This window comes from Nuphar pumila, chromosome 5 (genome assembly GCF_984573655.1).
Source record: "Nuphar pumila chromosome 5, dmNupPumi1.hap1.1, whole genome shotgun sequence".
NCBI classification, from domain to species: Eukaryota; Viridiplantae; Streptophyta; class Magnoliopsida; order Nymphaeales; family Nymphaeaceae; genus Nuphar; species Nuphar pumila.
In genome coordinates, this window is record NC_143253.1 from 102,758,059 (window position 1) to 102,784,283 (window position 26,225).

The window sequence follows — 26,225 nt, forward strand, 5'->3', positions numbered from 1 at the left end:
CCGACAGGGGGGCGGAGCCCCCTGTTGTCACCTCTCGTGGGCAGGGGGTTACCCCCTGCGTTTCTTTTGGGGTCGACCGACAAGGGGGCGGTGGCCCCCGATCGTCGCCTCTCGTGGGCAGGGGGTTCCCCCCCTCTGCTTTTCTCTCTTGGTCGACCCCTATCTCTTTCTTTTTCGGTAGGGGGCTCCGCCCCCTGTCGCTCACCTTGTTGTCTGGCAGGGGGCTCTGCACCCCCTGTCCTTCTTGCTTTGCCGGGAGGGGGCTCCCCCCCCCCCCGCCCCCCCATTTGCCTTGTCGACAGGGGGCTCTGCTCCCCCCTGTCCTCCTTGCTTTGTCGGCAGGGGGCTCCACCCCCCTGCCATTTGCCTGGTCGACAGTGGGTCTCTACTCCCCTTGTCCTTTTTGCTCTGGCGACAAGCAGGGGGACTCCCCCCTGCCTCTTTCTTTGGGTCAACCGGCAGGGGGGGCGGAGCCCTCTGTCGTCGCCTCTCGTCGGCAGGGGGCTCCACCCCCTGTCGCTCTCTTTTTCGGCGGGGGGCTTCGGCCCCTGTCACCTTCTGTTTGGCAGGGAAGGGGGCTCCACCCCCTGTACTTGTGAGATCTTGTGATTTTGTTTGTGAGCATTGTGCTTGTATTCTTGTGAGCGCTGTATGATTCAATGAGGATATTTGTACTTGGGACCACTTCCTTATCGTTTGATGTATGGCTCATCTCTGCTCACTGTATCAATACTGTTCTTTTGGTGAGCTTAAAACATTTAAAAAGTTACTTATGTAATCTTACTAGTAGGTTGTTATTTACTCTTTTTTGAGATCCTGCGCCTGGATCTGTCTTGCTTCCACTCTTGATTTCATTTACTATAGTCAGATGCTCCATAATATATTTGGCTATTCTTGCTTTATAGTGATCATAAGTTCAAGTAATTGATTGTACATGACCAGACATTTGATCTGAACAAAAAGTGCCGCTACTTGAAGTATTCAAATTTATGATATAAACTGTAGAAGGATGTTAGATATTCTACATACTTTCTAGTGGTTGTTGGGTCTGCTTGCTCTAAGCTTTCAAATACTGTTTCCCACTTGCTTGCACCTGCTTCCATGGTTTTTCTTCCATTGCTTGTTTCTTGATGAAGAAATGGATTATTTATGCTGCTCTAGGCATTGGAACTCTCACACCATCCTCGGAAAATTTTGTAGCCCGCTTTTCTCCAGCCAAAACAACAAAAATGCAAACTACATTAGCAGCTTTATTGCTTATACAACAATGAGATGATAGTCTTTCTTCTCTTTTATTCCATAACTTGCTTTTCTCTGTTAATTCTATTTACATCTGTATGCACAATGTGCATATATATTCTTGCTATTGTGTATTTGAACTCCCATCATATAAATAAAAGCAATATGTTTTTTGTTTCCAGAAAATCTCTGTATATAAATTGTGGGAGACACTAGACTGTGGTTCCTTGATTTCTACTTTTCTTGGTTCTTATTAGTACAAAGTTCATTATGGATTATTTAGACTATTTTAGGTGCAGGGTCTCCTTGTCTAAATAATTAAGCAACCATAATTAAATAATGATTGTGCCAAATCATGGACATGCTTATTTGGTCTTTTTGGTTGTGGTTCCCTTTGTCTATTTTGCATTTTTCATGTAATGTGGTCAGCAGAATGCATAATGTTAATATATATTTTGTTATATGTATTTTTGCAGTTGAACAATGAAAAAAGATGTAGGATGGGATCATGGAGTTTAAGTTCCAAATCCCACTAAAGATGCCAAACTCGTAGGACATGTAATTTGTAATTACTGTCATAAAGAGACTACATGAGGCATCTATAGGCTAAAACATTACTTAGCTGACACAAAACATGGTGTAAGCATGTGCAAAACAGTTTCACCTGATGTGAAAAGATTTTTTTAGATTCATCTAAAGGATCAGAAGCAAAAGAAAGAAGAGTTAGAACAAAACAAGTTGGATATCGGGAGAAGTATTTATTTTGGATCCTCAACAGGCGATAATGTGAATAAAGAAACTAATGGATCATGTAGTGATGCAAAAACAAGTACAGGCGGTCCTATGGACCTTTTTGTAAACAAAGAAGCGCGACAAACCACAATAAACACTGCTTTCAAAAGGGATGAAAAAAAAAATATATGTCGTGCCATTGGTAGATTTTTTTATGCAAATGCCTTATCATTTAATCTTTGCAACATTCTATATTTTGGTGCAATGTTAGAAGCTATTGCAAATTATGGGTGAGGGTTCAAACCGCCTTCTTATCACGAGATCAGAATGTGGATTTTGAAGGATGAGGTAGATTGTACTCATGAAATTTTAAAAGAGTTCAAAAAAGAATGACCAAAGGTTGGTTGCAACATTATGGCAGATGGTTGGATAGATGGAAAAAGAAGAAACCTAATTAATTTTCTTGTGAACAACTCATCTGGGACAATATTTTTGAAGTTCGTTGACATCAGCGACATGTAAAAAACTAGTACAAATTTGTGTAAGTTGTTTGAAGAAGTTGTTAAAGAAGTTGGTAAAAGTAATGTGGTGCAATTCATTACAGATAATGCACTAAATTATGTGGCAACTGGGAATATGTTAACAGCAGAAAAACATGTTTTTGGACACCATGTGCAGCGCACTGATTGGATCTTATGTTAGAAGATATTGGAAAGATATCAATTTTTAAAGAAAATTCACAAAGAAGAAAGAACTTCTGCATCCAGTCGTCACTCGTTTTGCCACAACATATCTTACACTTTATAGTATTAGATGTTATAAGAAAGAGTTAAAGTCGATGTTCTTATATTGAAATTTTAGATCCTCTAATTACTATAAGAAATATGATGCTAAGAACATTTCTTATATTGTTCTTAATGATCATAAATTTTGGGCTATCATATCATATGCAATTAAAGCTACACTACCTCTCATGAAAGTGTTGCGACTAGTTGATGCAGACGAACCTGCTATGGGATTTTTGTATGAGGCAATGGATAGAGCGAAGGAAGAAAAGTCTTCAAACCTTGACAATGTCGAAAGAAAATATAAACCCATTTGGGATATCATTGATAGATGATGGGACTTGCAACTTCATAAGCCTTTGCATGCAGCTGCCTATCCACATTTTCATTATGTTGACAACTTCAAGCCTGATGGAGAAGTTATGAGTTACTTTTATGATTGTGTTGAAAAATTAGTTTCTGATGCAAATATTCGGTTGAAAATTACAACACAAATCAATGCATTTAAAAAGGCAAAGTGGTTGTTTGGCAGAGAGGCAACTGTTACAACAAAAAAATTAAAAAGTCCTGATAAGTTTGCAATTATGTTGTTATTTGTCAATATTTTTTTATGTTTTTGTTAATTATGACATTTTTAATGTTTTTATCATTTTTTATTATTTTATTTGAATGCAGCTGATTGGTGGAGTTCATTTGGGCACGAAAATCTTGAGTTGATGAATTTTGCAATTTGAATTCTAAGTTTGATGTGCAGTGCATCGGGCTGTGAGAGGAATTGAATTACTTTCTCATTGGTTTGTGACTTTGTATTTTATTTTTGAAATACATTTTTATAAGTTTAATTATCTTATAATTGATTATCAATGATTTGAAATTATAGTAGCATACAAAATGAAGGAATAGACTTGAACAAGAGAAGATGAATGCATTGGTTTTTGTACTTACAATATGAAATTAAGAGAGAGAAGTATTAGGAGGAGGGCTACCAAACACCCTATATGTCTAGATCATATAGACTCAGACGATGAGTGGATTGTGGAGAAGGAAGATCCAGTGTTGCCAAGTGATCTCAATTGGTTGGATCCGAACTTCGACATAAATGCCATTGAGCATTTGCCTATTGAAAAAGTCACTTCACCTCATGTTTCACAAAGTGGTTCTAGGCAAGAAATTCTTCGAGAGATCGAGATTAAGTTATATTCCTTTTACCTAGCTATGAATATAAATATATATTTTTAATTACATAACATAAATATTTAATACATGATTTTTTATTGAAGGAAAAAGAAAAGAAAAAGAAGTAAATGAGGACGTGGATGAAGAAAGTGTAGATGTTGAAGTGTCAGAGAATGAAGATGAAGGAGAACCTATTTATATGGATTATTCATATGATGATATTGAAGACTTAGATATTGATGATGATGAGACACAATAAGAGCCTAGGCCCTAATTCATATCATAGAGCTATTAGCCATTTATATGTTTTTTGGGTCTTTCAGTTCTAATTGTGAATGTTAACACTCTTATTTTGAAGAGTTCTAGACAAATACATTAACATTTGGTTGTTAATGTTAACATGCATTTTCTAATTATGACGTGATGTTGTTAGTGCTAATATGCATTTTTTTGTTAATGTTAGTTTTTTATTGAATGAACGCTCATATTTTATTTCTTAGATACTTACATAGATCTTACATGTTAATCTCATATTTTTTCCGTATTTATTTGAGATTTTTTATTTCGTGTTGGTTGATGCTTCACCAATAAAACATTTCTTATTTATTTATAATTTTAGATAATTTTTATAGTTTTTTTAAGTTAATTTTTTTTTTGAGGCTTACGCTTTGCGCCTCGAGGCTTACGCCTCACCTCAGATTTTGGTGGAGCGCCTCGCTACGCCTCAACGCTTTTCACAACACTGATATATATATATATATAGCCGTGTTCCTGTATCCATAATTTTGGAAATTGCCGTGTTGTACCCTCCATACCCATTCCCATGTGACATAGATATTAAGCTTATGAGGAAAAAAAGAGAACTATGAGCTTACTGTATTGATCCACGGGATGTCTTAGGTTTAACAACTTCTTATTCTATAAAACTTTTTCAAGTAGATCTGTTGTACAAGTTGAATTGACCATTCTTTTTACATATTATCATAGTTCACATTAAATGAGGGTCACATGCCTCACAATTGAATTAAATTCTGAAATGCCAAACGCTTGTTGTAGAATTAAAATTGGAAACCTGTTGTGTGATTTGATGAAGTGAAAAGTTCATCTACTTTTCATTATTGTCATATATGGACTAGGATCTTTTTTGGGGTTTTCCCCTATGTCACATGGGTGCGGGTGCGACACGGGTGCGGCGCAATTCTAAAAAATTTGGACACGGGGACTCGGCTATATATATATATATATTAAAAAATATATATTATAAATATATATATTTTAAATATTATAATTATATATATATATAACAATAAATTAACACATAAAGATTGTAAATTTTAAAGCAAAAAAAAAACAATTCTTAACAACACAAACTTACCAAAATATAACACATAAAGAAGCTTGTGAGTGTGATAAACAACAAAACTTATCATAAATCTGCCTCATCGTCTGAATTAGAAGGAAGAACAGGATCGAGGTAGTCCATGTTGAGAGTATGTAAATTATGTTCTCCCTCCAAGTCAAAATCTTCTGGATTTACATCCCAATTCTTGGATGGTCCACAACTGCATCAAAAAATCACTATATTAGTATCAAACTTAAAACTTTGAATACAAATATTTAAATACAAAGAAAAAAAAGTACCTATACTCTTCTTTGGTGCGACGAGAAATTAATCGTAGATTTGAGTGAACATATACCAAATCCTCTGCTCTTTTACTAGTGAGTTTGTTTCTTTTAATGTTGTGAATTTGAGCATATGTACTCCAATTTCTTTCACAACAAGATGATGTAATAGGTTGGGATAACAACTTCATTGCAAGACGTTGCAGATTTGGTGTCTCTGATCCATATGTTGCCCACCAATTAAGGGGATCTTCCTCGTCCCTTGCCACAAGTGCTGCTAAAGAATCAAATCTCCCAGTAGAAAACTTGCCAAACTCACTATTTACAACCTTAAACATGTGAGGATCATTAAAAAGTCTTCCCAAATATATCATTCTATTTCTTGATATCTCAGGATCTTCATTTGGAGAAACACGACCAACACCTGCTGTCAACCATTTTTTTGCATAGTATTTTGGATTGGGAGAGTGTGCCATGCAATGCAAATGTGTATTGCTTTTATCCCATCTTCTCACTAAAACTGAATGTACATGATTGTAAAATTCTGAATCATCAAGTGCAATATCTTTCTTCTCATGTTTAAAAATGATACTTTGAACTTTTTCAATCATATTGTCCCACATTTCATAAATTCTATGAAGCATGAGTACATCTTTGTCAACTTCTCTCAGCATTTCCCAAATAGGCTCTGTAAATTCAACAAAATATGTAATTTTATCCCACCAAAAATCATCACAGATGCATTTTTTGATAGCTTGAGCCTTGACATCATCTTCAGTACGATAAAAATTCCAATCTTGATCAGCCACCATCATCATCAATGCATTCTTGAGTTGCTTAATTCTTTTTATCATAACAATGAGAGAAGCAAAACGAGTTTCAGCAACTTTCAGTAACTTGAGATCAGAATGCCTATTAAATATAGAAAGGGCATGATGATGGTTTACAACAAAATTTCTAATATTTCGAACATCATGCTCTATTTCCTCAATCCATAAGCACATTTCATGTGCATGTGCATCATCTTTTGATGGATTGCATATACTCTTAAGTGCCAAATTTAAACTGTGTGCTGCACAAGGAGTCCAAAAAATATGTGAATATGTATCTTCACTTGCCAAATTCATTCCTGCACGACTGCAAACTGGAGCATTGTCAGTAATGATTTGCACCACACTTTCTTCACCCACTTCTTTTATCACTTCAACAAATAATCTCTTTAAATATTCAGCATCTTTATACTCTCCAGATGCATCAACAATCTTCAAAAAGATTGGCCCATTAAGTGAGTAAGCAATGAAGTTTATCAGTGGTCGCATTTGTATATCAGTCCACCCATCAGAAACAATCGACACTCCATGTCGTTTCCATGCAAATTTTTGGGTCTCTAGCAAGTCTTCAATTCTATTTTTTTCCTCTGCAAGAATGACTGTTCTTAGTTTTTCTGAACTAGGAGGTACATAACCACTCAAATTGCAATTAGCCAAAGATGTAATCATATCTTTCCAGTATGGACTTCTAGCTACATTAAAAGGAATTGAGCTTGAGTAAAAGAATCGACCAATCTCTTTATCAATTTCTGCTCTTGCCATGTTTTTGAATGACGCTTGTATTGTTTTATTGCTTTACATCTTTCTTTTCTTTAAAAGCTCTTCTTGTATATCACTAGCAGTAGAAAAAGACAAATTAATCGAATCGCTTTTCATCTCTGCAATTTTCTTCTTTTCAGCTTCCTCTTGTTCTTTTTTAATTGCTTTAACATGTCTTTGTCAACCCCAGAACATGCCCTAATTCCTTGACCACGAATATGCAAAAGATGTGCTTTCACACGCGTATAAGAACCTGTGAAAACAGTCTTACATAGATTACAATGAAACTGCACATTCCCACCACCACCACTACTAGCTTTTATCCCTTTTGTCACAAGCCTCCAAAGTGGTTGAGAAACTTCTAATTTAGGGTTAGAACTTGAACCAAATGTATTGACACTACCGCTAGAACTCGCCATTATATCTGAAAAGTGAAAACTGAAAAGAAAATAAGTAAATAAGATAAAGTTAATAAACACTACCTCTATGAATCGGAAGCACAGGGAGGGGCCGAGCCCTTCCCCTGCGAAAACAGGGAAGCATGGAGGGGCCGAGCCCCTCTTCTGCGAGCAGAGGGTGCAGGGAGGGGGGGCGAGCCCCTCCTCTATGAATCGGAAGCACAGGGAGGGGCCGAGCCCCTCTTCTGCGAGCATAGGGTTCAGGGAGGGGGGCCGAGCCCCTCCTCTATGAATGGGAAGCACAGGGTGGGGCCGAGCCCCTCCCCTGCGAAAACAGGGAAGCATGGAGGGGCCGAGCACCTCTTCTGCGAGCAGAGGGTGCAGGGAGGGGGGGCGAGCCCCTCCTCTATGAATCAGAAGCACAGGGAGGGGCCGAGCCCCTCTTCTGCGAGCATAGGGTGCAGGGAGGGGGGGCGAGCCCCTCCTCTATGAATTGGAAGCACAGGGAGGGGCCGAGCCCCTCCCCTGCGAAAATAGGGAAGCATGGAGGGGCCGAGCCCCTCTTCTGCGAGCAGAGGGTGCAGGGAGGGGGGGCGAGTCCCTCCTCTATGAATCGGAAGCACAGGGAGGGGCCGAGCCCCTCCCCTGCGAAAACAGGGAAGCATGGAGGGGCCAAGCCCCTCTTCTGCGAGCAGAGGGTGCAGGGAGGGGGGCCGAGCCCCTCCTCTATGAATGGGAAGCACAGGGAGGGGCCGAGCCCCTCCCCTGCGAAAACAGGGAAGCATGGAGGGGCCGAGCCCCTCTTCTGCAAGCAGAGGGTGCAGGGAGGGGGGGCGAGCCCCTCTTCTGCGAGCAAAGGGTGCAAGGAGGGAGGCTACGAGCAGAGGGTGCAGGAGGGTCGACATACCTGACGAAGGGGGAGACGGTGGCTGCCTGTGGGTACCGTCGCCGGAGTCTGGATCGCCGGCGTGGGTGCAGGAGAAAGCTGCAAGGGCTGAGGGGGAGAGGCAAAATCGAGAGGGTAAGCCCCTCTCCCTGTCGATAAACCCCTTTTAGGGTTCGGCTGCCAAAAAAAATTTGGATCTGGGTCGGGTTTGGACCTGACCCGACCCGGATCCAAAACATAATTTAAAACTCGAAATGGACATTTTTGGACTCGGTCAAAGTTGACCGAGTCCAAAATGTCGACGGACTCGGCCTCGACTCGTTGACCGAGTCAGACTCGGCATTGACCGAGTCTGGGCCGAGTCCGAAGCCGCACCCGAGTCCGCACCCGTGTCGGGGCGTGTCGACTCGGGTGCGACAACCCTTTAGCCGAGTATGTGTTACATAGGTTTTCCCTCATTTCGGGGAAAACCCTCTTTCCTTTCTTTCTTCCTTTTCTTAAAGGACCAGAGATTTCATTGCTTTTCCTATTTTATTTCAACATGAGTATATAAGGGAGGAAGTCCATTCTTTTAATAAATTCTCTCATTTTGAGGGAAGACCACATTGTCCTATCCTTTTTTTAGCATTAGATATGAATCCATTGGTTTCTACTGGAAGATACTCTACAGGCAAATTTTTGATAGGTTTTTGTTATTTATTGCATTGAGTATAGGAGGGAAATTCAGTAGTCAAAATCACTAGTCGGTGCCTAGGCGGGACTAGTCAGCCTACTTGGGACCAAAAAAAAAAAGAAAAAAAGAAAAAATAAACAATTACAATAGATTCTTAAAAATAATATAAAATGCATATTTAGCATAGTTTATGAAGCTAAATAACTAAAACTTTAAAAAAAATCATGAATGAATCTAAGCAATTAAAACATAATTACATTTTTAACATCCAATTTCATATAAAAAATTATGTGTTTAGTTGTGTCACCTAGAGATGCACGCAAGAATAAAATTATTTAAAATAAACATATATAAAACCTAAAAATAAGAAAAAATACTGAACCTTAAATATTTCAAAATACTCAAACAAAGCATGATTTTAATGTTTTAGATAGTATATAAACAAAGGTAAAATACCAACCTTGGTGTCCTTCCCCCAGCTTAGGTACTTGCCTAGGCACCTAGGCGGAATTTTAACTACATAGGAGGGAAACCACGTCATTTTTTCTTTTGGGGGTTTTCTTTCATTTTATTGCGAGCCTTGTTTTTCGTCTTTTTGACAAGATATTGGAATGTGGTATATGCATTTCTTTAAAACGAGAACAAATACAGTATGGCTGACAAGAAAAAAGGAGAATTTGTTGCAAACTCTTGTGCTACATCATGCTCAAGTTAAAGGTTTCTTCTTTTCCTACCGTAGATGAATATCAACCATTATCAGTTCATATGATGAAGTTGGGAAAGGCCCTCGATAGCAGTGGTAGTGAAACTTTCAATTGCAAATATTTGCAAAACTACCTTCATTGGATCCGACTTGGGGATCAAGGTATCAGTGCATGTTTCAGTTGATGAAAATGGCTATAAAAAATTGAAGGGCAAGATAATGTTGATAAGAGAAATTTTAATATAACTCTAGTGTGTTTAAGATGTTCTTTTTTAGTCACATAGAGGAAGCAACTCAAGAGAGAGAGAGAGAGAGAGAGAGAGAGAGAGAGAGAGAGAGAGAGAGAGAGAGAGAGAGAGAGAGAGGATCACCAACCAAAAACAATGTGAAGTTCTTTCAAATTAGATATTAAATTTAACTATTTAAGCAACTTGAGACTTTATTTCTATCCACAATTGTACTAAAGAATGCATTGTACCAAATGGTAATGGGTAGTCAAAATTTCTATCATTCTGAAGGTGATCCAAAAGCACAAGCGATCGAAGGCTACTTTATTGATGACTTATGGTAGGACAGATTTTCTTGTTTCCTTAATTTCACATAATTAATACAGAAAATGTCGAGAACTTATTAGGACTTAGGGTTGGGTAATGGATCAAGGGATCCACATTATACACGGTAACTCACGGAAATGGGTTAAATGGATTGAGGGATCAGAAACTGTAACTGGGGGAGGTACCAGCTAGTAAGTAAATAGATTAGACATTTTGGGGAATTCTTATGAACGGTCCAGGGATTTGATTGGGTCAGAAGAAAAGGTGTGTTGGATCCAAAACCTATTACCTAATGGGAATTTGGATTGGCACCAATTTTGGGTTATCAGGATTGGCCTCTATTTCAATCTGCCTCTTAATGGGTTGGATATTGGACAGGTTCCTATCGATTCACGACCTGATCCGAATGGCCAAGCCCACTATTAAACCAACATAGGAGCCCACTCTCGCTTAAGGATGATACACCTTATAATGCATGTCCATGCATTGGAGAGATAAGGTGGTGAGCATTGGACTTAGGCTTAGCACCTTGTCCCTAAGAAATGGTATCATGTAATTCGAAGGCACGATAAAGAATAACTTATGTTCGATAGGGTTTATGAGATGTAGGAAAATACTATTAAGTTAATCCAAGTTGTAATTTTTAGGCATGACCATAATGATCCTTTTGTTAGGTGCAATCAGTATTAGTTGTGATTGGATAAAAACCACATTTTGTTCCATGCATGGTACATTATTTAAATTCTCAGTATTACTTAAAAAGTGGCTATTAGGAGGTATTGAGCATGTCTCACCACATCAAAATCTGAAAATATCTACAAATGAGTTAGATTGTTTTAGTAGGCATAGTGGGGTTGGATCGAGTGAAAATCGTATTGGCCATCGAATCGTTTGGCCAACGATTCAGGTGAATCGTCCGATACCGATTCTCAATTGAATCGAAATGAATCTGCCAACTTTTAACCAGCAAACGACACGTCATAAAAATATTAAAAAACTATTTTCTAGGATTTTTTATTTATTTGGAAAAAATCCGAACAGGGTCAGTTGCGAATTGACTTTTTACCGATATGATACGAATCAGCTGATTTGCAATGATGTTGACAACATTGGGCGAGACCGTCATATGGCGGTTGAGGTTCGGATCCTGCAGGGCGTCATATCCTCTACGTAAGTCGATGCCCAGCCCTGGGCACGAGGGACCTAGCCATGGAGTTTCCCCCCTTGGGGTGTTGATCTATGATCTACTTGCGGCTAGGCTCTGAGTTTCTCCGTGTAACTAAAAAAAATCCACGATGTGATCATCAGGTGTATAGTGAGTTTGAAAATTTTCTATTGAATGATTTAATTCTTTATAAGCGTTGATGGTTAAAGATGATAAGAACATATACCTCTCCTTTTAACGTTTCGCTTTGAGGTTGCCAGCTAGCAAATCTCTTAACTAGTTGGCATACAGAAGATTTTGTGACTTTGTATCTATTCAACTATTTGCAAGAGGCAAAGATGAGTATGTGCGTCTTATATTCATATTCAATCAAAAACCATAAAAGAAAGAAAACACTGACCCCACACCTCCTCCTCTTACAGATACTCACTAGCCTAGCTAGCTGTCATATCTTATTTAACCTATTTTTGAGCCATATTTTTAACTCGTATTCCTTTCAGATTGGATATTAAATTCCTACAATGCTTTTTGAGCTGTAATTTATATTTAGTGTATATCTATTTATGTATGTTGTAGGCATGGACTAACAAAATTTTGTTGTGCCAATCCCAAAAACATTGACTCAGAAGGGAAACAGAAGTTGCAAACTCTCAACATGGACTTAACTTGTTCTTCCATCTTCATATGATATAGTTGATGATAATGACAAAAACGAACCTCTAGTTTATGACATACACATATTTTCAGATTCTATAATTGTCTTCTTTCACGTTTTGGTATGAATTGGATGATGTTACTTTCTTATTTCACTTTAATTATTAAGCACACATTATATTGATAGGAAAGGCAACTTATTTATTTTTTGCTAATTTGTGTACTATAGCTGTCATGTTATAGATTCAATTTACTCTTTTTATTGTTTAATAATTGTTAGTTTTCTATATAATATTGCCTTTGTTTTAGTTCACAACTATATCTTCACATGTAGATGCATATGGTATAGTGTGCACACGCATGTGTGCACACACATGCACATATCCTCACCCGTGTACCTATTTATTCAGAAATTCATATATCGTACCCTGAACCTGCATCCATCCCTATGTGACATAAGTGAGTCATGTTGTGAATGAAAAGTGTAAACTTGCAAAAGTAGTCATTGCGAGTGTGCCACAGATGTTGAAATAGTGTCATTGGGAGTGAGGGCTGGAGCAGCACCTAGAGTTTTTAGGTTGTCAATTTTGTACAGGGAGTTCATAATAGTCAATAGGAATTAGAAAGCGTTCACAAAGGTAGGAGACAAATCCATCACTATACTTTAAAATAACCAAGTATAACAGAGGCATTCGCCTCATTCATCTATGGATGTGCATAAGGAGATATTTTAAAAAAAGCAACCATAACAAGAGCTGAGTGGCACTAGAACATATTCCATTTTGGATCATGATTCTGATATCCTTCCCCCCCCCCCCCCCCCCCTCAAGAAATGCATTTCAAGTGATCATGTCACGCATTCCTTAAATGGGCAAGAAAGTGTGCGGAGATCTGAATCCAACTTTGTTCATGTAGTATTCATGTTGTAGTCTTTAGCAAAAGATTCTTAGTAGGTGATATTTCATCTATAGGTACAGAAATTTCTAAATTTGTCAAGTTACCACAAATTGTTGCTTTTGTGTGAAAACTTTGGCACTATGGAGTGTTTGATGTTTATGCACATGCATATATATGTCCATACATACTTGCATTCATTCACACATACACACACCTAAGTCACACGGACTCGGCTAAAAGGCCGATGCACCCGCGTCGCGCGTACCCGACACGGGTGCGGCTTCGGACACGGGTGGACACAATCAACTAAGTGTCGGATTCGGTCAATGCACCGGGGACGAGTCCGTCCACATTTTGGACTCGGTCAACTTTGACCGAGTTTATTTTTGTCCATTTATGATTGTTATATATATATATACAATTTTTATTGTTATTATTGTTATATATATATTTTGTATATATATATATATATATATATATATATATATATATATATATATATATATATAGCCGTGTCCCCGTGTCCAAATTTTTTGAAATTGCTCTGCACCCGTGTCGCACCCGTACCCGCACCCATGTGACATAGAAACACACACATATAGTAACCTGTATCATCAAACATGTAAAACGTCAGATACAAATCAGACATTTTTTGCGCTGAACATGTTTTAGCAGCGGTCCAGAACCACCACTAAATCTCTTTTTTTTTATACATGGCATGCAGCCATGTGTCTGAGCTCGTTCGATGCCAGAAGCGTTCAACGATACTTCTTTTCGTGTATATATATATAGATGATAAAATTGCTGATGGACTGTCGTGCTCTGTTGAAAATATAACAAAGAACAAGGAGGAAGGAGAGAGCTTTCAGAAATCGGCAACCAGAATTATCTTAATGGCTGCGGTAATGCTTCATTAGTCTTAATAGGGTTACAGTACTTTTTACATGGACAAAAGTGCCCTGTATTAGTAATACATATTACATTAGAATACAAAACCCGTGAATGGATATGGATCCTTTATTGGATCCATATCCAGTCCATATTCTAATACCCTCCCTCAAGCATGAGAGTGAACCATGTGCAACTTGTCCTTCAGATACCAGAAACAGTGACTTGTAAGACCTTTTGTGAACATATCAGCAACTTGGTCTTCTGAAGGCACATAAACTGGTTCAATCTCTTTGTCTGATGAAATGTTGGTCAATCTCAATATGCTTAGTCCAAACGTTCGGCAATTTCATTTTGTTGTGGTGTGTACGGGCAAAAAACTCTACGTTGTATCCCATTATCTTGAAGAAAGTCTAAAAGTTTTTTGGAGGAATACTCACCACCTCCATCACATTGGAGAATTTGAATATTTTGGGAGAATTGAGTTTTAACGTAGGCATGAAAATGACGAAAAATAAGAAAAACTTTTGATTTATGCTTCATAAAGAATATTCAAGTAAAACGAGAGAAACTGTCAATAAAGGATACATAATATTTGCTTCCAGAAGAGGAAGGATTGGGGACTGGGCCCCAAACATTAGAACATATTATTTCAAAAGGCATACAAGCTCTTTTATATATTTGATGAAAGGGAAGTACATGACTCTTGCAGACCTGACAACTGTGATGCACTTTGTCCTTCAGTAATGAAGGTGAGACAAACTCTGAAAGAAAACCATTGGACACTATTTTTTCAATAAAATCTCGACTACAATGACCAAGACGAGAATGCCAAAGATCTGGCTTATTGCATTTGGATATACTGAGAATACTTTTAGAGACATGATCGGACTTTGGCTTCAGGACACTGGAGTCTGGATCTTTATTGAAAATATACATGTTTCCACGCCGCTCTCCTTTAGCGAACGTCTCCTTCGTTTGAAGATCCTTAACAAAGACAGAGGTAGGAGTAAATTCCACGGATGAATTTGTAGAATCAACAAGCTTAGAAACATAGACAATGTTTTTCTTTATATTTGGTGCATGAACAACATTAGAAAAATGAATGGATGAGGACTCAGATAAAGAAAGGACATTGCCTACGTTCGAAATAGGGTGGTGAGTCCCATCTCCAGTTACAATATTAGACTTACCAAAATATGGGGTCAAAGTAGAGAACTTACCTGCATTGCCAGTGACATGAGCTGCTGCCCCAGAGTCCACATACCATATTCTATCATCATTCTGTTTCAAGTTCAAGTCGGCCATTGCAGACAAGAGAAGATCCTTAGCATCATCACTGACCCGAAAGGTAACTGCAGTTCCTGATGTGACAACATTTCTTTGATTTTGCATTTTGTTCCAATTTTGAGGGTTGAACCAACAGTTAGATTTGATATGACCACGTTTGTTGCACTGGTAACATGTGGGAACACTCTTTGAAGGATCGGTAGTGAAATTTGGCGTAGGTAACAACCCACGTCCACCATGGATTTGTGCTCCTCTGCCTCTGCCACGCCCCCCTCTATAGGAGATATCTTTTCGTGTACAATCAACAGTTATGCCTGTGGCAAGAACATCATGCGTAGATGATTGCTCTGCTGAAGCATCTAACATGCTTTTCAAAGACATCTCATATTGGAACAGTTTAGCACGTAAATCCTCAAAACTGGGCAACGTAGGCAAGCACGATAAAGAGGTGACAAGAACATGATACTCTGCCCCCAGAGCACTCAACGTCTGCTGCACATTTTCTTTATCTGACACTGGATATCCGATAATTGCTAATTGATTTGTGATGCTTTTGACTTGATTTAAAAATTCAATAATGGTCATTGACTCATTTTTTCTTAAAAGCTGGAATTCACGCTTGAGAAATAACACCTTAGCCTCTGATATCTGAGAGTAGGTCTGAGCTAGAGTCTCTCACAATACTTTAGTTGTGCAATCATCAGGAATGAAAACTAATACCTCTTGTGACAACGTGGAAGTGATATACGCGCCGAGAGCTTGATCGTGCTTCATCCAGGCAACAAATGCAGGGTTGCGAATGATGTTCGACAATCCTCCTTCCTCTTTTGCTTCTTGAGTGATGAACTCTGAAGGCGCTGAAATTGAGCCATCCAAATGACCTGAAAGATATTGACTTCGAATGAAATGGGTAATCTGCCTTTTTCAAGTTAAATAGTTATTTGTATTTAGTTTTTCTGAGACTAGCTGTCCTAGAAAATTGGAAGAAAGACGAGTTGGTAGAAGTATCCATTTGCAACCCTAGGAAATTAATATTTGAAGTTAAGGGGAATTAAGGACAAGAACAATGACTCTGAAATCGAATCAGTGAAGCAAGTTCGACGTGACTGATTTCAAATTGAGTATATGGCCATAATAAGGAAGAAAACACGAAATAGGAAGAGTGGAGACAGTCGGCTGAGATAAGAAGAATGGATACAGTCGGCTGGTGAAAGAGAAATGTAGTTGCTGATTTTAGGGCTCTATGAAAAAGGAGAGTAGGGATGTCACGACAGATTTTAACTGCAGCAGATCTGAATTTTATTTCAGATCTGTTGAAAATACACAGCAGATCAGATCTGAATGCGTTTCAGATCTACAATAAGAATATATCTGAAGGTAAGGGGATGACAGCAGATCTGAATTTTATTTCAGATCTGTTGAAAATACACAGCAGATCTGAGTACGTTTCAGATCTGCGATAAGAATATGACTGAAGAGAAGGGGACGACAACAAATCTGAATTTTATTTCAGATCTGTTAAAGATGGACAGCAGATCTGAATACGTTTCAGATCTGCGATAGGAATGCACAGCAGGCGAAGATAGAAGAAGAAGAAGGCAACAAGAGAGAGATGATGACGTCGGAAAGAAATAGGATGAAGAAGGAAGAAGATGGAAATAGAACGTGACCTGTTGACGGCAAGGAGAAGTCGACTTTTCACGTCGACTGAGCAAAGTCTTTCATGCCCAGAAGTTTCGCTGCTCTGATACCATGATAAAATTGCTGATGGACTGTCGTGCTCTCTTGAAAATATAAGAAAGAACAAGGAGGAAGGAGAGAGCTTTCAGAAATCGACAGCCAGAATTATCTTAATGGCTGCGGTAATGCTTCATTAGTCTTAATAGGATTACAATACTTTTTACATGGACAAAAGTGCCCTGTATTTAGTGTTGTGAAAAGCGTTGAGGCGTAGCGAGGCGCTCCACCAAATTCTGAGGCGAGGCGTAAGCCTCAAAAAAAAGTTTTTTTAACTTAAAAAACTATAAAAAATATCTAAAATTATAAATAAATAATATATGCTTTATTGATGAAGCAACAACCAACAAGAAATAAAAAATTTCAAATAAATACATAAAAATATGAGATTAACATGTAAAAGTAACATTAATGCAACAACTTGATCTATATAAGTATCTAAGAAATAAAATATGAGCATTCATTCAATAAAAAATTAACATTAACAACAAAATGCATATCAGCACTAACATTATGTCATAATTAGAAAATGCATGTTAACATTAACAATCAAATGTTAATATATTTGTCTAAAACTCTTCCAAATGAGAGTGTTAACATTCATAATTACAACTGAAAGACCCACAAAACATATAAATGGTCATAGCTCTATGATATGAATTAGGGACTAGGCTCTTCTTGTGTCTCGTCATCATCAATATCTAAGTCTTCAATGTCATTATCCGAGGAATCCATATAAATAGGTTCTCCATCTTCATTCTCTGACTCTTCATCATCTGCACTTTCTTCATCCAGATCCTCAATTACTTCTTTTGATTTTCTTTTTCCTTCAATAAGAAATCATGTATTAAATACTTATGTTATGTAATTAAAAAAATACATTTATATTCATAGCAAGGTAAAATGAATATAGCTTTACCTTGATTTCTTGAAGACCTGACTTGCCTAGAACTACTTTGTGAATCATAAGGTGAAGTGACTTTTTCAATAGGTACATGCTCAATGACATTTATGTCGAAGTTCGGATCCAACCATGAATCCTCCAACCAATTGGGATCACTAGGCAACATTGGATATTCCTTCTCCACAATTCACTCATCGTCTGAGTCTATATGATCTAGACATATAGGGTCTTTGGTAGCCCTCCTCATATTTCTCTCTCTTAATTTCATATTGTACGTTACAAAAACCAATGCATTCATCTTCTCTTGTTCAAGTCTATTCCTTCGTTTTGTATGTATCTATAATTTCAAATCATTGATAATCAATTATAAGATAATTACACTTATAAAAATATTTTTCAAAAATAAAATACAAAGTCACAAACCAATGAGAAAGTACTTCAATTCCTCTCATAGCCCGATACACTGCACGTCAAACTTAGAATTCAAATTGCAAAATTCATCAACTCAGGGTTTTCGTGCCCAAATGAACTCTACCAGTCAGCTGCATTCAAATAAAACAAAAAAAATTGATAAAAACATTAAGAATGTCATAATTAACAAAAAACATAAAAACATAATTAACAAATAACAATATAATTACAAACTTACCAGGACTTTTTAATTTTCTTGTTATAATAGTTGCCTCTCTACCAAACAACCCCTTTGCCTTTTTTAAATGCATCGATTTGTGTTGTAATTTTCAACCGAACATTTGCATCAGAAACTAATTTTTCAACACAATTATAAAAGTCACTCATAACTTCTCCATCCGGGTTGAAGTTGTCAGCATAATGAAAATGAGGATTTAAATAATAGGCAGCTGTACGCAAAGGCTTATGAAGTTGCAAGTCCCATCGTCTATCAATGATATCCCAAATAGGTTTATTTTTTTCAACCTTGTCAAGGTTTGAATCAATTTCCTCCTTTGCTCTATCCATTGCTTCGTACAAAAATCTCATAGCAGGCTCATCTGCATCTACTAATCGCAATACTTTCACGAGCGGCAGTGTAGCTTTTATTGCATATGATATATCTGTCCAAAACTTATGATCATTAAGAACAATATAAGAGATGTTCTTAGCATCAGATTTCTTATAGTAATTACAACAACTATGCCTTTATCTCAAAACAATTAGGGTTGACGATATGAACCAACAAAGAAAATCATTCTGGGTCGTCCACATGAATCCTTCTCCTCTAATCATTTCTATCCAATGCCATGTCCTCGGTGATGTTCAAAGCATTCATATCCTTTCCTATCATCTCTATCCAAGTCTTCCTAGGCCTACCCGGACTTCTTTTAACTAATATATTTTTCCATTTCTCCATCCTTCTAACTAGAGCATCATTGGGCCTTCACCGAATATGTCCAAACCACCGTAAACGATTCTCTCTCATCTTATTTTCAATGGGTGCAACGCCTGCCTTCTTACGTATCTTCTCGTTCTGAATCTTATCTTTTATTGTAGTTCCACATATCCATCTAAGCATACGCAACTCAGCTACACTCATTTTTTGAATACGATGTCTTTTGGCAGCCCAACATTCTGTACCATATAGTAAAGCGGGCCTAATAGTCGTCCTATAAAACTTTCCCTTCAACTGCAATGACATTCTACGATCGCACAACACTCCAGTTGCACTTTTCCATTTCATCCACCCAACCTTTATCCTATGATTTACATCTTCATCAATTTCTCCATACTTTTGAATGATAGATCCCAAATATTTAAAACAATCATCCACCAGTATTTCTTGCTCACCAAGCTTTACTACACTCCCATCACTACTTCGTTGCTTACTAAACCGACATTCCATATATTCCGTCTTACTCTTACTCAACTTAAAACCTCTTGCTTCCAATGTCTGTCTCCATAATTCTAACTTATCATTAACCCTAGCTCTAGACTCATCAATCACAATATCATCAGCAAACAACATACACCATGACACATTTTCTTATAGTAATTAGATGATCTAAAATTTGAAGACAAGAACATTGACTTCAACTCTTTCTTATAACATCCACTACTATGAAGCGTGAGATATGTTGTAGCAAAACGAGTGACGGCTGAACGTATAAGTTCTTTCTTTTTTGTGAACTTTCTTATCAAATTTAATACCCATGCATGACTATAGATATATCTTGTAATTTTTTTTGCCTTTGCCACTGTATCTTTAAAAATTGATATCTTTCCAATATCTTCTAACATAAGATCCAAGCAATGCGTAACACATGGTGTCGAAAAACATGTTTTTCCTGCTGTTAACATATTTTCAGCTGCCACATAATTTGGTGCATTATCTGTAATGAATTGCATCAACATTACTTTCACCAATTTCTTTAACAACTTCTTTAAACAACTTATACAAATTTGCACCAGTTTTTTCCATGTGGCTGATGTCAACGGACTTCAAAAATATTATCCCAAATGAGTTGTTTACAAGAAAATTAATTAAGTTTTTTTCTTTTCCATCTGTCCAACCATCTGCCATGATACTGTAACCAACCTTTGGCCATTCTTTTTTGAATTCTTTTAAAATTTCACGAGTACAATCTACCTCATCCTTCAAACTCCACGTTCTGATCTCGTGATAAGAAGGCAGTTTGAACCCTCGCCCATAATTTGCAATACATTCTACCATTGCACCGAAATATGGACTGTTACAAAGATTAAATGATAGAGCATTTAAATAAAAAAATCTACTAATGGCACAACATACATTTTTTCTTTCATCCCTTTTAAAAGCAGTGTTTATTGTGGTTTGTCGTGCTTTTTGTTCACAAAGAGGTCCATGGGACCACCTGTGCTTTTGTTTGCATCACTACATGATCCACTGATTTCTTTGTTCACATTATCGCCTGTTGATGATCCAAAATAAACACTCCTTCCGATTTTCAACTTGTTTTGTTCCTGCTCTTGTTTCTGATCCCTTACATAATTCTGAAAAAATCTTTTCACGTCAGGTGGAACCGCTTCACACATGCTAACACCATGTTTTGTGCTAGCTAAGTGATGCTTTAACCTATAGATGCCTCCTGTAGTTTTTTTTATAACAGTAATTGCAAATTACATGTCCTGCGAGTTTGGGATCTTTAGTGGGATTTGAAACTTTAACTCCATGATCCCATTCTGCATCTTTTTCCATTATTCAACTGCAAAAATGCATATAAGAAAACATATATTAACACAAAAGTTTGGATTCATATTCAAACAAAAATGGATGAATCGAGAGTTAACCAATAACCAAAATCTGAAGTAAAATAAACACTTACACATGGAGATCTGAGGTAATATTTTATTTTATATTCTTTTATTTTCCATTAACCAAGTTGTGGATATACATGGTGGTATTCATGATGAGTTATGGAGCCTGATTCATAGTTTTTTCCCTTACAGAAGGGGGGATCCGGGGGTTCCCCTGGCGCGGGTCCCGCTGCGCGGTCAGTGGGCCGGGGTCAGGGGGCCACCCCTGGCGGGGGGTTATAGGGGGGCAGAGCCCCCCCCCCCCCCCCCCCAATAGAAGATTTTTTTTCTTGGGCTTATGTTTAAGACCCGGTTTCTTATGGATCAGACCCAACTTGTTTAGGTTTAGGGTTGTCGGCCTTGCCTCGATGATGAAGACAAGATAGCATTCAAAACTGACTGTATTAACAAGGGGGGAGCATTCTACATTTGGCAGATTCATGAAAAGAAGAACCTGGTGGCATGACGTATTAAGTTATTGAACCACTTTATCTTTATCATGGTATGTTGCATTAACGTACGATCCTTGGAGTTAAAAAATAGAAATTTTAGATAGCCAAAAATTGAAACTATATGAAGTCAAAGGAACAGTTCTTTTGATGCTCTTTAGCTAATAACAGTTACATGACTGTTTCTCCTCTTTTTCTTTTCTTTTTTTCTTTTCTTTTCTTTTCTCTTTTTTTGTTTGTGAGTGTGTTTCATACTCTCCTTGCTCATCCAAGCACTAGAAACCAAGGGTTCAGTGACTCATAGGGTGGATCTCAAAGTACTAAGAGGGTGCAAGCCGACTTTTTAGGAGTAGAACAGTTAGCTGGTAGCAGGGATCCAAAGATTGAGGTGTCAATGACACCGTGTCATGTTTAAAAAATTCCACGCAGAAACTGAAAACACGTGGTTCTGATCCAGTTGAACCTGGTTTACACAATCCCAGTGACTTGAAGGTATCAAGTGTAAACCAAAATGAAAGAGGAAATAATAAACTATGCTTAGCACCTCTGCAAACTTATAAACCCAAACACCATTTTGTTGAAATGAGAGAGTACCTTTTTTCGGGCTCCACCACGAGAGAGAGAGAGAGAGAGAGAGAGAGAGAGAGAGAGAGAGAGAGAGAGGCTGTGAGAAAAAAAAAAGAGAGAGAGAGGTTGCGTGAGAAAAAATGAGAGGCTGCGTGAGAAAAAATGAGGGAGAAAGAGACTAAGTGGGAAAAAACCAGAGACGAAAGAGAGCATACCTATTTCGGGGCTCCACCACGAGAGAGACTGCCAGGAGAGAGACGGCTGTGAGCAAAAAAACCAGCGAGAAAAAACGAGCATAAAAAATAAAGGCCCCCTGACCCTAATTAGGGTCGGGGGCGCTTCATTTAAGCCCTAAAATTTGGTCGAATGAGGGTTTTGACCCTCATTTGACCAAATTAATTGAGGTGTGTACGCCTCATGCTGAGGCATGCCTCGCCTTGAGGCATGCGTGTCAAGGCCTATGAGGCACACGCCTCGAGGGTTTTACGCTTTACACATGCGCCTCAAGGCATGACACCCCTCGCCTTAAGGCGAGGCGCGCTTTTTGCGCCTTGAGGCACGTTTTTAATAACACTGCCTGTATTAGTCATACATATTACATTAGAATACAAAACCCGTGAATGGATATGGATCCTTTATTGGATCCATATCCCGTCCATATTCTAATAATAGAGAGAGAGAGAGAGAGAGAGAGAGAGAGGATGCATACCAGGGTTTCAAGGTACTCGGTGGTCTAGGTTACCAGCAGCCATACCATGCACAGTTCAAGTCGGGGGAGTTGAATAATGGTCTTGAAATATCTTATAAAAATTGACAAACCTGGAGCTGCATTTTTTTCTTGGCTAGCATATAGATAAAAATGCACATTTTCTACTAGTTTTTAAAATTATTTGTCAAATTACTCATCATACAAGTAGTTCTCATATTAGAATTTGTGTTTACCATAGTTTGTTTTTTGAAATTTTCAGACTACAAGGCGTGTTGTTCCATTTCTCTTTGTTAGGGGCGATGGTGTTATATTGGTTTCTCCGCCACTAAGGACGACATGATTTCCAAGTTGCTTTACAGAAGATGTTAAGCACATACACACCTTGGAGATATTTATTTCTGTAATTTGGTGCCAACTGTTAAGAATTTGAATATTTTGTGATATTATTCTAAAATAGTGAAATTTTCCTTTTCCTTTTTTGTGTATTTCTGCCCACAAGGGCTCCGCATATCTGGTATGGACGACTCGTGAACGTCATCAAGTTGACTAAAAATCAACTCTCCCAGCTTCGCAGCATGGCCGAAGCTGGGTGTACTCCTTGGTGGACAAGGGATACTTGGGGTTTTCGTCAACGAACTCTGTTAGTGGTGGTTTATCCAAAAAAAGCTTCTGTATTTCTTGGTATGACATTCCCTGATGGTTTTACAGTTGCCTATATTTGTGATGGTTTAACTTGTGAGTTCTGATGTGAAATGAAAGATGACCATGTTCGTGATGAGAATATGTCTACTAGTCATGACTTGTAAAAGTGTTGTAGTTATGAACGAGGCTTCAACACACCTACTACTTCGGTGGGTCTGCTTAAAGCTTTGAAGTTGAAGGGGGTTGAGCGTTCAATCCCTAAGGCACACACTTATTTTGCCATAAGGCTTAAATCAAATGGAAAACTATTCCTGTTGGCAGGAGGAGAACTTGTGGAGTTTTATGTTGCAGATATCGGCTCAGGTCCATGGTCAATGTGACACCTCTTGGCCCATAACAGATTGTCCTAATAATAGTTGTTTCTCCATGCTAAATACAAAAAGGAAATGAGTATGAAGGACAGCTTGCTATTCCAGGAGTAAAGTTAATCTTTTAGTTTTAAGCTATTGAAAATGTCTATCTTACCATTGATGATAGTGGACTCTTGAATTTTTGATGTTGACTGATTATTCAAAATCTTCAAAGACTAGGGGGTTGAAGCCCATGATAGCCTGAAACTTTTGTTCAAGTAAATTATGTGCCTGTATCCTATACTATTGTTCCATGCCCTCTGTATTGACCATTGGCCTAGACATTGTCCTGCGGGTGCAGCTATTGTGTATGCCTCTGGCAACCATTTAGAGACTGAATGTACAATATGCAAAATTTAGACGCCTTCATTGTTCTGGAATGCTTCTTCTGGCTATTTGTTTGAACTTTGCAGGGAGACAGCCAAGTACATGTGCTTATCTCTTGCTTACCTTTTATTTTCTTCTATTCCAATTGAATTAGTATTGGGTGTCATAATTTCCTATTTTTCATGGCCTCATGCCTGTGCATCCACAAACACTGGATTTCATAAATATGTCCATATTTTCTGCAATCTGAAGGCCATCAGTTGCAGTATAAGCCGAATCTAGCAACTCTAACTTGGGAGTATTGCAGCGCGAGGCATATAATCGATATAGGCTCATTTGGAAAATCATGAAATTACTGCTGGATTTGCTGAATATACACGCCTGTGATTACTTTGAAAAGAGCATTGATTTTGATGGTGGAAGTCTACTTAGTTAAGGCGTCATGATTCTTAGGTAGGTGCAGTATGCTCGCATATACAGAGGTGTCTTTTCCGTGTTTTTGGTATTTTGACATGCCAAGCATCAGAAAAAGATGGAACTCCCCTTATGTTAGTAATGCCTGCTTGTTGACAGTCCAAGTTACGCCAGGGCACTGTCTTGAAAGTATTTGCGTTCCATGGTGGCCTAAACTTGCTTTAGGCTTCTAGATAAAATATGATGAAGAATGCCAGAATGAAACAGGTCTTTTTGTAAGACCAGCTTTATATATTTAAATGCACCATCATCTGTGTTACTTGAGGCCCCTTTGTCATGATGGATGTTTTTTTATGGACAGTGTGTATTAAATCAAAGACATCTGATGCGACGTTTCTTATTAAAAGGACCATGTTAAACGTATCTACAAGGTCTGATTGAGGGATTAAAGTTTGTATGCACAAACAACTTGGCAAACCTCAATCTTTTTTTTTTTTGGTGGAACTGACCCCATGTCCACTTTTTAGTAGGAACCAGTTTTTGAATCGCCAGAATCTGACCTATATATAGGTTTTTCCATCGATGCAAAAATAGACAGCTATAAAAGCATTGATTCTTTCTTGACTTATAAAAATATATCTTTTCACCAAAAAAACATGATCCAAGATCAACCGTTGAACACATCGACAGGGTTAGATTGAATCAAAACAAGAGATTCTGACTAGAATGTTGGTACAATTGACAGCATTTAACATATATACCCCGATTGAGTAAATAATGCCTGCAACTTTGACTTTCTCCTAGATTGTATAGTAATATCTATATTAGCAAAGATAAACTCAAATGCGCAGATATAAAAGAAGGGGGGTTAAATGTTAGTGGGTGAGCTAGCTTGGGTTGGGTTTGAACATCCTGAAAAGGTTAATCTCATCTCTCTAGCATTATCGGTCGACCGTAATTGAAGCTCAGGATCACGCATATTGGTCCAAGTACATTGGGTTAGTTATACCAAACGTTTTTTAAAGCACGTTGCCTGTTGGGAATGCAACCAAAACCAAGACCCAAGGGGTTTGGTGAACTGGGATGGGGCCTACACTGTTTGACGGGCAGTCTAGGTTCAAATCCCATGGGTGTCACCTCCCTGCATAAGCCAAAGCTTGGCGACTCCCTGGGGTCGAGGGGTAAGCCAGGCTGGTACAAAAAAACCAGGCTGGGGTTAAGATTTTATGCTTGGGCATTGCGCATCATAAATAGTGCTAAGCACTTGCTCCACAAATAATCCAGGGTATGATGTATGGGCCAATTGGAGTTTGCTCCCAGCTTTGGACCAACTCGATCTCATTGCTGCTCTTAATACCTAATTTACGATTAAATTTGGTAGATTTATGAGTTTTGTTTTAATTAACAAGCATTAGAAGAATTGTTTAACCAAAAATGTCTGAAAGCTTAGTCATCTAATTCACCTAACCTGATTAACCCTAACTTGTGCTTAATTGTAGTAATTTGCAGCTTAAAAAGATGGACAT

At 38.1% G+C, this 26,225-nt stretch overlaps 1 protein-coding gene across 1 annotated transcript in view; it reads left to right on the top strand.

The window, feature by feature from the left end:
• Positions 1 to 23,687, top strand: part of LOC149837955 (sm-like protein LSM3A) — a 35,310-nt gene extending 11,623 nt beyond the window's left edge. Inside the window, exon 3 of the mRNA XM_090006286.1 lies at positions 23,166 to 23,687. Coding sequence (XP_089862412.1) covers positions 23,166 to 23,246 — 81 coding nt within the window. The 3' untranslated portion in view covers positions 23,247 to 23,687. The remainder of the gene's footprint in view (positions 1 to 23,165) is intronic.
• The last annotated feature ends 2,538 nt before the right edge of the window (positions 23,688 to 26,225 follow it).